The sequence below is a fragment of the Staurois parvus genome, unplaced genomic scaffold (genome assembly GCF_062004578.1).
Source record: "Staurois parvus isolate SC_StPar_1 unplaced genomic scaffold, SC_StPar_1.0 ptg000267l, whole genome shotgun sequence".
In the NCBI taxonomy this organism is placed as follows: Eukaryota; Metazoa; Chordata; class Amphibia; order Anura; family Ranidae; genus Staurois; species Staurois parvus.
Genome location: NW_028318063.1, coordinates 4929143 through 4943967, shown reverse-complemented (window position 1 = coordinate 4943967; position 14825 = coordinate 4929143). Strand labels below are relative to the sequence as shown.

General features: G+C 43.1%; 1 protein-coding gene across 9 annotated transcripts in view; it reads left to right on the top strand.

The window, feature by feature from the left end:
• MTA1 (metastasis associated 1) overlaps positions 1 to 14825 on the top strand; it is a 388726-nt gene that overhangs the window by 82759 nt on the left and 291142 nt on the right. For all 9 annotated transcript variants that reach the window (XM_089681495.1, XM_089681494.1, XM_089681493.1 and 6 more), the window contains exons 5-7: positions 6298 to 6361; positions 9652 to 9769; positions 14619 to 14721. In XM_089681495.1, the coding sequence (XP_089537621.1) occupies positions 6298 to 6361; positions 9652 to 9769; positions 14619 to 14721 (285 nt within the window). The remainder of the gene's footprint in view (positions 1 to 6297; positions 6362 to 9651; positions 9770 to 14618; positions 14722 to 14825) is intronic.

The window sequence follows — 14825 nt, the reverse complement described above, 5'->3', positions numbered from 1 at the left end:
ACCCAGGGCCCTGCCACCCGTCTGGCCTCCTCTTCATCCTACCACCACCTCTGCCAAGGCTAGGACTCTTCAAAGCCAACAGCCCCACCTCCCGAAACCATCACTTCAACCGCCTGGTCAACTACCTGGAGCCACACCACACGGAAGAACACCTGCCCCCGCCTCCCAGCAAGTGGATGAACCCCCCCAGAAGCCAACAACCCCTGGGGAGTCTACAGTGTCCACCCCCCGGGGGCCACGTACCCAGCCCAGAGGCAGCACCACCTGCAGGCCGTGCGGGTGGATGGGCATCCCGCCACCGGTTTTGGCCATACGGGGGCCTTCCTGACCATAGCTGACCCCCGAGTGATAAGGCCGGAAGCCATACAACCCGGCCCTGGATTCGCCATCGAGCTGGCGGGAGGTGCCAGATATCATATTTCCAGAGCATTCGTCCACCAACTATGGATTCAGCGAACAGTGCCAGATCAACGTCATGGGCGGCCTCCCGGCGGATGTTCTGCTCAGGAATGATCTTGGGGAGCTACGTTGCCAGTACGTCGGGGCAGGTCGAGGTCTTCCCACAGACGAGACTACCGTGTGACCTTCCCCCCCCTCATGGACTCGGTGTGTGACCCCCCCCCCCCCCACCTAACCCAGACATTCCCCTGACCTGGGACCGGGAGACCTTTAAGAGGGAAGTAGCCACAGACCCCACCTTGACCAAGTTTAGGGCCCAGGCCCAAGCAGGACGGAAGGAGGAGGGGGGGGGAGGGACCAGCTTTGGTGGGTGAAGGGGTTGCTGTACCGTCGGGTGGGTCCAAGCCAACTGGACCAGCCCTCTACTTCCTCCAAACAACTGGTAGTACCTAGACGGTTCAGGTTCCCGCTACTCCAGATAGCCCATGACATCCTGCTAGCCGGCCACCTAGGTAAGAGGAGGACCAAGAAGAGGCTGACTCAAGCCTTCTATTGGCCCGGCATCCCACAGGTCGTCGCCCACTACTGTCTGACCTGTGACACCTGTCAGAGGAAGGGATGCTTAGGGGACCACCCCAAGGCCCTGTTCTGGCCCCTGCCCGTCATTGAGGAGCCCTTTCAGCGAGTAGCCGTAGAGATCTTGGGACCCCTGGCCATCTCCAGTAAGTCCGGGAAGCGGTACATCCTCACGGTAGTGGATTACGCAACCCACTACCCGGAGGCTGTCCCCCTGTCCAGCATCTCCGCCCCTAAGATGGCCGAGCCCCTGGTCACCGGTTTTTCCTGGGTGGGCTTCCCCAGTGAGATCCTGACTGACCAGGGTACCCAGTTCATGTCCGATGTAGTCCAATCCCTCTGGCGCACGTGCGTGGTGCGGGCGATCCGGACCACTCCCTATCACCCCCAAACCAATGGCCTCTGCAAGCGCTTCAATGGAATCCTGAAGAGCATGTTGAGGTCCTTCGTTGATGGGGAGGCAGACTGGGAGAAGCTCCTCCCTCACCTGTTTGCATACTGGGAGGTATCGCACGAGTCAACAGGGTTTTCCCCCCTTTGAACTCCTGTACGGGTGGAGGGTTCTCGGTCCCCTATCCCTGCTCCGGGAACATTGGGAAGGGAAGATAGAGGACACGGGTACTCCTGTCGTCCCCTACGTCCTCGAGCTACGGAAGCGGCTGACCCGCCTGGCTGCCGTGGCCCGTGGCCACCTCCAAGCGGCCCAGACACGCCAGAAATTGTGGAACGACCGCAGGGCACTCTGTCGCGAGTTCACCGAAGGGCAGCAGGTGCTCAAGATAGTCCCCAACCCCCAGAATAAGCTCCAGCACACCTGGGAAGGACCCTACAAGGTCTTCGCAAGCAGGACGAGACTAGCTATGTCATTAGTCTCGACGCCCGCGACCGCAAACGGCACACAGTTCACATCAATATGTTGACAGAGTACCACAACCGGACTGTGTGTTCTGTCCTGCCTACCCTCCGTCACAGCCATTGATGGGTAGAATTTTCTGGGAAAAAGGGTGAAATTGATGTTCAGTCGCAGTGACAAGAAAATTAGAAGTAAAATTTTTCTCAAACACACACATTTCTAACAGTGTACGTCCCGTCCCCTTTGTTTCAGTAAAAGCCAATCATTCCAAAATTGAATGCTAAAAGAAAGGTAAATCTTTTTTGAGTGACAAATGTTTTGAGGATTTTTGTACAAAGACCTTTTTTTTTTTTTTTACGAATTTGTTCTTGTAGCACGGGAACAGTGTTCACTTTTTTTTTTCCATATTTTGTCTGAAAAGGTGCACTAACTTTTTAAACATAGTAATGTCGCACTGTTCTTGAGTGTGGCAGAGAGGCATGCACTACAACAGCATTTGTACAGAATTTCATAAAATTAAGTTGATAAAACAGTCTGTCTTTCAGTTGGACATTTGAAGGAGTTATATATTCCTATCTACATGGTGTTTACTTTGCTAAAAGCCCCATTGACACTAGAGCGTCTTGAATCACAAGGGCATAATCGCCTTCTTGACCTGCTGTTCATCCAAGGAAGGAATTCCCTAGCTTGGTGGATCTCCAGCCCAGCCTTGACAATGGTGGAAGTCTGATCTTCCTTATCACTGGAAAGTGATAACAGATGCAGAAGGGGGGTGTTCAGTTCCTCCCTGACTCAGAGAACATGACCCCGGATATGAATAACTTGGTCTCCAGATTCAACAAGCTACCTCTGTTTGTGGCCAAGACCAAGGATCCTTTAACACTGGCATCAGATGCCTTGATAATTCCTTTTTTTTTTTTTCTATTTTTGTTCATGTCAAAAATAATTTTCAATATCTCTGTATACTGTGTCTTCTAAGATGCCCATTTGAAGGTTTTTTTTTTTTTTTATATAGCTATCAATACGGCCTGCTGACATTGCTGATTGTGGAAGTGAGTTCCACATCCTTACTGTCCAGACAGTGAAAAACCCCCTACGCAGTTTAAGGTTAAAGTGCTTCTCGTCCAATTTCATTGAGTGGCCCCGTGTCTTCTTATATTCCCTGAGACTAATAGTTTATTCCCTATGCTAGTTTCAGCATTAAGATATTCGTATATCACTATCATGTCTCCTCTCTTCTCCAGGGAGAATAAGTTTGTAGTCGTTCCTCGTACGAAGCCCACCAGTCCTCTAACTTTGACCTTCTCTGGACTTTCTCTAAACTTTCTCTAGATCCAGCACATCCTTCCTGAAGATTGGTGACAGAACTGGATGGCATACTCCAGATGTGGCCAGAGTTTTATAAAGTGGCAGGATTATAGTTTTATCTCTTGAGTAAATACCCTTTTTATGCATGCTAATATTCTGCTAGCTTTGCTTACTGCAGCTTGACATTGCATGCCATTGCTGAATCTATTATCTACTATGACCCCCCCCCCCTTCACCAGATCCTTTACTTGTAAAGTGCATTACTTTACATTTTGCCACATTAAATCTCATTTGCTATGTAGTTGCCCATCTCCTTTATTTTATTGAGGTCTCCTTGTAAAGTTTCTATATCCTGCTGTGATGTTATTGCCCTACTTAAATTTGTATCGTCGGCATTGAGATTTTGTTATTTAGACCAACCTCCATATCATTTATGAATAAATTAAACTGAATCGGTCCCAGGACAGAGCCTTGGGGTATCCCACTTACCTCTCCAGACCAGTGTAAGTATACACTATTTATCACCACCCTTTCGACGCACCCATGTAACCAGTTTTCTATTCATGAATAAAACCTATGGTCCATGCAAACAAGCCACAGTTTGTAAATTAGGTGTTTATGGGGGACTGTATCAATTTTTTTAGTTTTGCAAAATTTTACTTTTGCAAAATTCAGATACACTACATCCACCGACCTTCATTTATCTAGACGGCAGCTCACTTCCTTGTAGAATGTTAACAGATTGATATGGCAAGAAGGACCTTTTGTAAATCCATGCTGATTACTACTAATGATACTGTTTTCATCAGCAAATTCTTGCATATAGTCCCTTATCATTCCCTCCAATTGCTTACATACTGTCAATGTCAGACTGACTGGTCTGTCGTTTCCAGGAATATATATTTTCCCTATTTTAAATATTGGTACCATGTTGGCCCTTCATCAATCAGCTGGCAGTATTCCTGTCCCTATGCTGTTTGTAAAAATTAGGAATGGCAGTCTGGCTATAACCTGACTCTCGGGTGTAGGCTATCTGGTCCTGGTGATTTATTTGTGTTAAGCTTTTCAATTCTTTTTCGGACACTGGCTTCTTTTAGCTACAAGAGTACATTCTGTGTTTCATTACTAATGCTAATTATGATTACTATACCCCTCCTTTTCTTTTGTAAATACTGAGGAGAAGAATGCATTAATACAGGTTAACCTATTCCTTCCATTGCAAATTCTACCTCCCCTCCTACACAAAACGGAGAAAGAGAAGAAATGATTCTCATTTTAACTAATTAGCTAGTCAGACTTCAAACTCTACTTCAAGGCAACAGCTTCGGACTCCCTATTTGTACTACCCTCGGAACATCACAAGGGGCATCCTACTTCCAAACCACTATCACTAGATGGGTAAGACAACTTATTGTCAGAGCTTACACTCTACAGGAAATATCTCCTGCTCTGTTATGCACTCACTGCACTAGGATGGTGGGTGTTTTCTGGGTATTAGGCACCAAACCTCTATAGCCCAGCTATAAAGGCTTCCACCTGATCTTCTGTGTGTAACTTTTCAAAGTTCTCTATCAGGTGGACATCCAGTCTTCTGCAGATGCAGTGTTCGCCTGTAAGAGTCTTGCAGCTGCACTCTGAAGTTGGGTTTGTTGACCCTTGTTTTTTGGTGAGCCTGTTGGCACAGTTCTGTTTCCCTAGTTGTTGCTCTCCCTTCTCATTCATTGCTTAGGGACATCCAAGGGTCTATGAATTCTGAGCTTGTGTCCAAGATGTGGACTTTACAGGTAAGTTGGAATTCCTCAGATTGTTCCAGTAAGCATTTGCACCTCATCAACTTATTATCTCTCCAAGAGTCAAAGGTCTGCCATACTCCCGTTTTTATACCAATTTGCTTCTGCAAGGGCTAGGTAATGCTGATGAACCCCACGGCAGACCCTTTCTGCCTGTGCTGTATGCAACCTTCAGTGTTATTTTACTCTGATGCCTGCTGTTCCTCCTTTTCAGCCACACAAATCAGCTTCTTCCACCAATCCTATATTCCTCCGATTTTATGGTTTCAGCTAGCTTTTCGGGTTCATGACTTATCTTTGAGGTTCTGAAAGGCTTCTTTATTTTCAACTGCCCAGGATGTTGGATCAGGCCCTGGCTCATTAACACAGCTTCCATGGAATTTGCTGACAAGGTACTGTTCCGGAGTTCTTACTAGAGCACCAAAAGCTAACCTCTGACAAATATTTTAGAGGAAGAGAACAATAGTGTTTCATACATTGTATATTTTGCCTCCTATTCAATGTGCGCTTAACTGCACAACCCTAGTTTTACAGAGCTCCCAACACCAGGAGTATATCCCCCACACTTCCACACCCTTCTTGTTCTATGGAGTCTACTTTTTCTGTCCTTAATTCACCTCTAATTTACATCCTGACAGTGTTTTTTTTCCCTTATTGAGTACTTTAAATGCAACTATATTTAACATTACGGTGTCTATTTTATAAAAAAAAATAGTTGAACGAATGTCAAGCATTTGCCTATCCTTGACAAATTCTGTATTTTTCTTACAGTGATGCTAGTGGCCAAAATGCTGTATTTTTTTCTAATCAAAGTATTTAATCTACTGTATATACCACATTAAACCACTAGATGGAGCTGATGATTATAGGAAATAAAGTCCTTTAAAGCTAATTTCAGCTTCAGTTTTGTGTACAAGAATAATCCTGTTCAAGGTTCTGCCCATTTTTTAGGGTGGCCATGAAGAAAGCTGTCCCCCCCCCCCCCCCCCCCCAAAAAAAAAAAAAAAAGTTATGAAAGATGCTGGTCATACTATGACTGCTCACATTACATTACCTCTACAATGGTTCTGTTACATTCTCCCAAAATAAGGATTCAACAAATACAGTATGTATAGCAGCATCTTTCACTTTAAAATGTTGACCACTTATCATTCATCGGGTGTGTTTTACATCTAAATGTTGTTTTTTTTTTTTTTTCTGCATCCAGACAAGCTAGTAAAGTAGCGGTTTCCTCTATTGTTTCTTCCTAGTAGTAAGAAGCATAGGTCTACTGAACATGATCAGAAAGTCTCTTTAAATGTGTAGGCTGTACAGTTGATGTCTGTCTTCTTCAATGGGAAAATTATAGTTTATATTTTTTCTGACTTTCAGGGGCAAATGCAGCGTTACACTCTTAAATGAAACTGAATCCTTAAAATCTTACTTGGAAAGAGAGGTACGTATTTGTCTTTTGATTTTTTTTTTTTTTCCTTGTTTTGTGTACACCAACTCTACTTTTCTCAGAATGTAAACATTGTATGTAGTATATTGAGACTTTTACACGTATTTTACAGCCACATTCTGATGCACCAAGAATTGCACTATTTGGCCTCTACCTTATTTGTCATTTACCTCCACAAAAGTGATATATAAGTTCTTTTCTCTAAGAAAGTCCTTATGTAGCTAAACTTTTAAGCTGCATCTGCTCTCCCTGCACACCATATAGAGCTCTTGACCTACAACTGCAGTGTTACAAGCGGTTTTTTTTTTAATTCTTCAATAAAAATATAGCCCTGGTCTCTGTTACCCCTCCAAGGGCAAATTGTTATCAATCTCCACTTATTCATGAATAGCTTAAAATAGCATGACCGTTTTATACATTTAGAATAAATCTGATCATGAGCAGATGGCAGCCAATAACTGAACACTATTGCATTCGTATGACGTCTTATCAAAGGGATGCATAGGAGTCCACACTGCCCTGGAGAAAATTGAAGAGGCTATCACTTCTTTTGCAAAAGCCAAGTACCTATATCTATATCTACTCATCAAATTCTATGCCACCTTTGGGAGATACCCCAAATTGCTCTAGGCATTTAATGCAATAATCATTTCCAGTGCTTTGACTTCTTCTATGGGACAAACCCTGATGGTAATGAAACAGAAATCCGGCAAATACACAGACTGTATCTCTATTTGATTCTGTAGGATGATATAAAGTTTTGGGGTCTCATAGGGGGTCATCCTGGAGATAGTCTGGTTGTGATTTGACAAGACTTAACTTCATGTGTGAGTCCTTGGTTATCCCCACCACCTTTTTGACAATCAAACTTTAATAAGAAAAACAAGATCAGCAGAGCCTTCACTTGCTGTCCTAACGTTCAGAAATGTTGACCTTGCATCTTGGGGAAGAAATCCTTCCAACACTTTACGGCCAAGTGGGGAAGGAGTCAAGTGGGGAGGATCCTCCCCTGGTGCTAACCAAAAGAAATCGTATAGAAACTATAAACATTGTTGCTCATATAATACAACCTCAATTCCTAAAAAGTTGGTACGCTGTGCAAAAATCTACATACAAACAGAATGCAATACTTTTCTTCAAATATTTTATTGGAAGGCTTCAAGCCAAAGTTACAATTCCAGTGCAGTAACATAAGATCAGGACAGAGTATGAGATCAACAGGCAGAGACCAGTTATGGTCGTTTGTATCACATACAGGTATAATCAAGAAGGATGCAGGAATTCCTGCATCCAGCAGAAAACAATACATGGGTATAACACTGAACAGAAAAATGAGAAAACTGAAAAACGGGTATTGAAAAAACGTAGAGGAGAATGAGATATTGGCATCAGGAGATACAAACAAAAAACGTCAAAATACAAAGAGCTGCGTGTCAATTTATACTAGGGTGGGGGTCATAGTATGGGTTTGGTGTCTCGTGATCAACTTTGGGGAGTAGGCAGCTACCGCCTAAGGCAGCATGTAGAAAGGCAAGTATGCATGCTAAGTATGACCAGGTTATCCATAGGTTTGAAGAAAATTGTAAAAAAAAAACAAAACAAAAAGGGGAGGGGGGGGTGCGTGGAACAGGGACATGGGGGTATGGGACAGAAAAGAGGGAGGGGGAAACCAGGAGTGGTAGCATGTGGTGACATGGATGGGTAAGGGCGAAGGGAAGATGGAGAGTAGTCCGAGAAAGAGAGGGAACGGGGGTAGCTCCAAGGGAAAGCTAGGTCCTGTGGTTGAAAGGGGACCTAAGAGCATAGGTGGACTCAACATGGATAAAGCAAGGAATCATCAAAATTGGGAGGTACTGTTCCACCCCGGGTTTCCAAAGCTGTTCAACAGTGCTCACCGTGTCTTGAATAACCGCTTCAAGTTTAGCATGAACCAAGGCTCTCGTGACCCTATATTTGACTTCCAGAATATGGAGGTGAGGGGTTTTCCATGCTTTAGCAATAGTTTGCTTCGCCGCAGTAGTAACTTGCAGGAATAGTGTAAATGGGACATATCTTGCGGCTTCCTATTTAGGAGGGCAGTGGTTGGATCTGTAGACAGAGTATAAGGGAACACTGAGGAGAGGATACTGAAAACCTCCGCCCAGAAAGTATGTGATAATAAGTGCCAGGATGCAGGCAGCCTTGAAAGCAAGAGGGAGGGGTAGGGAGGGAGGAATTTTAGTTATCCGAGTGGGAACCATGCGCATGAGTACTTTATAATTTGTTTCCAAGGCTACTATATTTTGTGACGCTGATTTAGTACACAACCATATATCCTCCCATCCTGGAGGGTCTAAAACCAGGCCAAGGTCTCTCTCCCATCTCTTAACATAGGATATGTGTGAGGGTGGGGGTGAAGATAGAAGGCGGGTGTAAAGCGTGGAGATCATACCACGTGCGTAAGGATCACTTTTACATAGCCATTCGAACTCTGTCATGAGTGAAGTAGTGGAGTCACTCTGTAGGAATGCAATACTTTTCAAATCTCAATTTCAAATCGGAAAATAGAAAACCTATCAAATGTTTAAACTGAGAAAATGTTTAAGAGAAAAGGTAATTTTGAAATTAGCACAAACACATTTCAAAGTTGGGACAGAGCCATGTTTACCATGGTGTAGCATCCCCTCTTATAACAATACTCTGTGAACAACTGGTAACTGAGGAGACCAGTTGCTGGAGTTTTGGGAGAGGAATGATATCCCATTCTTGCTTGATATAGGGTTCCAACTGCTATACAGTCCTGGGTCTTTGTCATATCTTTTGTTTCAAGATGTGCAAAATATTTTCACTTGGTGAAAGGTCTGGACTGTAGGCAGGCCAGTTAAAGGATAAGTTCACCTTTTGAAAATATTATTTTTTTGCAGGTAAAAAAATGTGCATTTACTTTTTTTTTTTTTTTTTTTCTTCGGAGCCTGTAAATAATTGCAACTGCGGTCAGCAGATCGCAGGTGCAATTTCAGGTTACTGCAGACTGTCACTGTAGCGTAGTGTAAGAGCTCTGCCAGAAGGCATGGAGATTTAATTTGATTGGAGGCTGCTGCAGTAAGAACACTTGAAAAAAAATATGAAAAATAAAATATTTGTATGTGAAGTTATTACTGCAAAATGTTGTGCGGGTACACGTTTGTCTATTCCTCTAACATAAAGGAGGTATAGAAGGCTTCCCCTGCACATCTTTATAACATTTTAAAACTATGCTAAAATAGAAATTGTTTCTGGATAATGGTTTATTTCTTTTCTTTTAGGATTTCTTCTTTTACTCTTTAGTGTATGATCCTCAACAGAAGACCCTCTTAGCAGACAAAGGAGAGATACGTGTTGGCAATAGATACCAAGCTGATGTAACAGACCTGCTAGAGGAAGGTAAAAATAACTACGTGTGACCTAATCATCCTTTGTCTTTAAAGTGTAACTGTGGGCAAAAAAAGACATATTATGCTGTCTGCCCCTTGCATTAACCCAGTAGCTTTTGTGCCCCGTAACCTAGTTTTAGAAAATGTTGATCCTGCCAGTAGAGCCGTTATTTTTCTGCTTCATGTAATAGGGTGACAGTGGTGTTCAATCTGTAGTGAAACGTTAGAGCAGTGTGTTCACCCTGTGGATGGGTGGTAGTCTTAGATGAACATGTATTTTCAAAATGGAAATTAAAGTGTATGCATATTCAAAATGTATTAATTTACAGGTGAAACTCTAAAAATTAGAATATTGTGCAAAAGTTCATTTATTTCAGTAATGCAACTTAAAAGGTGAAACTAATATTTGAGACTCATTACATGCAAAGCAAGATAGTTCAAGCCGTGATTTGTCATAATTGTGATGATTATGGCTTACAGCTCATGAAAACCCCAAATCCACAATCTCAGAAAATTAGAATATTACATGCAATCAATAAAACAAGGATTGTACATAGAACAATATCGGACCTCTGAAAAGTATAAGCATGCATATGTACTCAGTACTTGGTTTGGGCCCCTTTTCAGCAATTACTGCCTCAGTGCGGCGTGGCATGGAATCTATCAGCCTGTGGCACTGCTGAGGTGTTATGAAAGACCAGGATGCTTCAATAGCGGCCTTCAGCTCTTCTGCATTGTTCGGTCTCATGTCTCTCATCTTTCTCTTGGCAATGCTCCATAGATTCTCTATGGGGTTCAGGTCAGGCGAGTTTGCTGGCCAATCAAGCACAGTAATCCCATGGTCCTTGAACCAGGTATTGGTGCTTTTGGCAGTGTGGGCAGGTGCCACGTCCTGCTGGAAAATGAAGTCCGCATCCCCATAAAGCTAGTCTGCGAAAGGAAGCATGAAGTGCTCCAAAATCTCCGGGTAGACGGCTGCGTTGACGCTGGACTTAATGAAGCACAGTGGACCAACACCAGCAGATGACATGGCTCCCCAAATCAACACCGACTGTGGAAACTTCACACTGGACTTCAAGCATCTTTTGCATCTCATTTGGAAACCAAGGACCCAGAGTATGGAGGAAGAATAGAGAGGAACACACTGCAAGATGCTTGAAGTCCAGTGTGAAGTTTCCACAGTCTGTGTTGATTTGGGAAGTCATGTCATCTGCTGGTGTTTGTTCACTGTGCTTCATTAAGGCCAGGTTCAACGCAGCCATCTACCAGGAGATTTTGGAGCACTTCATGCTTCCTTCTGCAGACTAGCGTTATGTGGATGCTGACTTCATTTTCCAGCAGGACTTGGCACCTGCCCACACTGCCAAAAGCACCAAAACCTGGTTCAATGACCGTGGGTTTACTGTGCTTGATTGGCCAGCAAACTCGCCTGACCTGAACCCCATAGAGAATCTATGGGGCATTGCCAAGAGAAAGATGAGAGACATGAGACTGAACAATGCAGAAGAGCTGAAGACCACTATTAAAGCATCCTGGTCTTCCATAACACCTCCAGCAGTGCCACAGGCTGATAGCTTCCATGCCACGCCACATTGAGGCAGTAATTGCTGCAAAAGGGGCCCAAACCAAGTACTGAGTACATATGCATGCTTATACTTTCCAGAGGTCCGATATTGTTCTATGTACAATCCTTGTTTTATTGATTGCATGTAATATTCTAATTTTCTGAGATTGTGGATTTGGGGTTTTCATGAGCTGTAAGCTATAATCGTCACAATTATGACAAATCACAGCTTGAATTATCTTGCTTTGCATTACTGAAATAAATAAACTTTTGCACGATATTCTAATTTTTCGAGTTTCGTGTGTGTGTGTGTGTGTGTGTGTAAGTAATAACAGTCAGGTCCATAAATATTGGGACATCGACACAATTCTAACATTTTTGGCTCTATACACCACCACAATGGATTTTAAATGAAACAAACAAGATGTGCTTTAACTGCAGACTGACAGCTTTAATTTGAGGGTATTTACATACAAATCAGGTGAATGGTGTAGGAATTAAAACAGTTTGTATATGTGCCTCCCACTTTTTAAGGGACCAAAAGTAATGGGACAGAATAATAATCATAAATCAAACTTTCACTTTTTAATACTTGGTTGCAAATCCTTTGCAGTCAATTACAGCCTGAAGTCTGGAACGCATAGACATCACCAGACGCTGGGTTTCATCCCTGGTGATGCTCTGCCAGGCCTCTACTGCAACTGTCTTCAGTTCCTGCTTGCTCTTGGGGCATTTTCCCTTCAGTTTTGTCTTCAGCAAGTGAAATGCATGCTCAATCGGATTCAGGTCAGGTGATTGACTTGGCCATTGCATAACATTCCACTTCTTTCCCTTAAAAAACTCTTTGGTTGCTTTTGCAGTATGCTTTGGGTCATTGTCCATCTGCACTGTGAAGCGGTGTCCAATGAGTTCTGAAGCTTTTGGCTGAATATGAGCAGAAAATATTGCCCGAAACACTTCAGAATTCATCCTGCTGCTTTTGTCAGCAGTCACATCATCAATAAATACAAGAGAACCAGTTCCATTGGCAGCCATACATGCCCACGCCCTGACACTACCACCACCATGCTTCACTGATGAGGTGGTATGCTTAGGATCATGAGCAGTTCCTTTCCTTCTCCATACTCTTCTCTTCCCATCACTCTAGTACAAGTTGATCTTGGTCTCATCTGTCCATAGGATGTTGTTCCAGAACTGTGAAGGCTTTTTTAGATGTCGTTTGGCAAACTCTAATCTGGCCTTCCTGTTTTTGAGGCTCACCAATGGTTTACATCTTGTGGTGAACCCTCTGTATTCACTCTGGTGAAGTCTTCTATTGATTGTTGACTTTGACACACATACACCTACCTCCTGGAGAGTGTTCTTGATCTGGCCAACTGTTGTGAAGGCTGTTTTCTTCACCGGGAAAGAATTCTTCAGTCATCCACCACAGTTATTTTCCGTGGTCTTCCGGGTCTTTTGGTGTTGCTGAGCTCACCGATGCGTTCCTTCTTTTTAAGAATGTTCCAAACAGTTTTTTTGGCCAAGCCTAATGTTTTTGCTATCTTTCTGATGGGTTTGTTTTGTTTTTTCAGCCAAAAGATGGCTTGCTTCACTGATAGTGACAGCTCTTTGGATCTCATCTTGAGAGTTGACAGCAACAGATTCCAAATGCAAATAGCACACTTGAAATGAACTCTGGACCTTTTATCTGCTGATTGTAATTGGGATAATGAGGGAATGACACACACCTGGCCATGGAACAGCTGAGAAGCCAATTGTCCCATTACTTTTGGTCCCTGAACAAGTGGGAGGCACATATGCAAACTGTTGTAATTCCTACACCGTTCACCTGATTTGTATGTAAATACCCTCAAATTAAAGCTGACAGTCTGCAGTTAAAGCACATCTTGTTCCTTTCATTTCAAATCCATTGTGGTGGTGTATAGAGCCAAAAATGTTAGAATTGTGTCGATGTCCCAATATATATATGGACTTGACTGTATATAAAATATGTGTGTGTGATTTTGTGCAGCCCTGCTGCACTGTAGCAGTAGCTCTGGTATAGGGTGGTCAGGAAGCTAATTGTTGCTCCTCTTAGTCTCTTCTTCCTCCGTGGGACATTAGAGTGTATCTAAACACAAAAACAAAAATGTAGTATTGCAGATGAGATACTTTTGTTTCTATGATTATTATGCTTGTGGGTGTGGGAACAGCTGCATACCTGCAACAGTGTGAACCTAGCTTTACATAACACAACAGTATCCACACATGTAGGACACCCAACATTATTCTTATATACTTATTCTAACATTTATTCTTACAACTCAAATACAATTTTGCACACTGGTACTGACTATCGTTCCAGCATTTCATCTCCCTCATTCTCTCTCCCCCATGCAGCTAACGTGGCCCCAGTGCTAACAAGAGTGGGGTGGGGGGAAATCAAACAAGGATGCTGTGCAGGTTCTTTTAGGAAGCTGGCAGATGGACTGCAGTGTACCCAAGTTTGTAATGTTGCACAATGACCACCTGTGTCTTTTTGAAGCAAAAATGCCAGGCTTGACCCACCCTCTGGCTTGTACACAATTTGTGGACAGTTTGGCGCAATTTTTAGGTATTTTGCTAAGGCAGTCCTGAAGAACCCAGAAAGCACCTCATGGTGACTTGGCACCATGGTTCAAAAGGCTGGTATATACAGTACACTGTATTTGTGGCCAGCAAGGTGACTCTTTGCATTTGGGTTAAGCTTGGGCTAGGTTTATGGAATCTCTGGGTGTTCTGCAGATAATATTAGGAAGTGAACAGGCATCTATAGATGCCTGTTCTTGTGTCCTGGGCCCACTTAAGAAGTTAAGGTGAACCCAGAGTTTCACTTCTTTAATATCCGTTTCCAGTGCCCTTGATCTTTGTAGTGGTGTTTAGAGTAAGATTTAACAGTGCTGTGGACAAAGAAATTCCTAATTTTGAGTTGTCCCCAGAAAAGTTAATAGATGGGAAATCTTTCAATGGGGCACCAGTTCTAGTAGCCCGAGAGCCCCCAGTGGATTCCCTTAATTTGCAGGGGTATCCTCCCACTTCCTGTTTGGCTATTGGACAGGAAGTGAAGGAAATTCTTCCCAATGGGACACAGATGATAAAAAATAAACTGACCGGGATTATAACCCTCCCCTACTGTATCCAAAAGGGGGGGATCTTTAGATTCTTGAAATTCTCACAGAAGAATCAGAGTATATTGATGTTCCATTATTCCATTATTTAAATATTTCTCTAATTTTTTTCTGCATTTTTTTTTTTTTATTTGCCTGGTATTCAGGGGCAGAGGATGGAAGAGACCAAGCCGACCTTGAAACTAAAGTTTGGGAAGCAAATAACCCCCTTACAGACAAACAGATAGATCAGTTTTTAGTAGTAGCACGGTAAGAAATAACCTATTTAATAATTTTATATATAAATTATATGTATGCTATTATTGGGCATTTTCTAAATGCAGCAGGCTTGTTTACAAGATTATGAGTTGGAC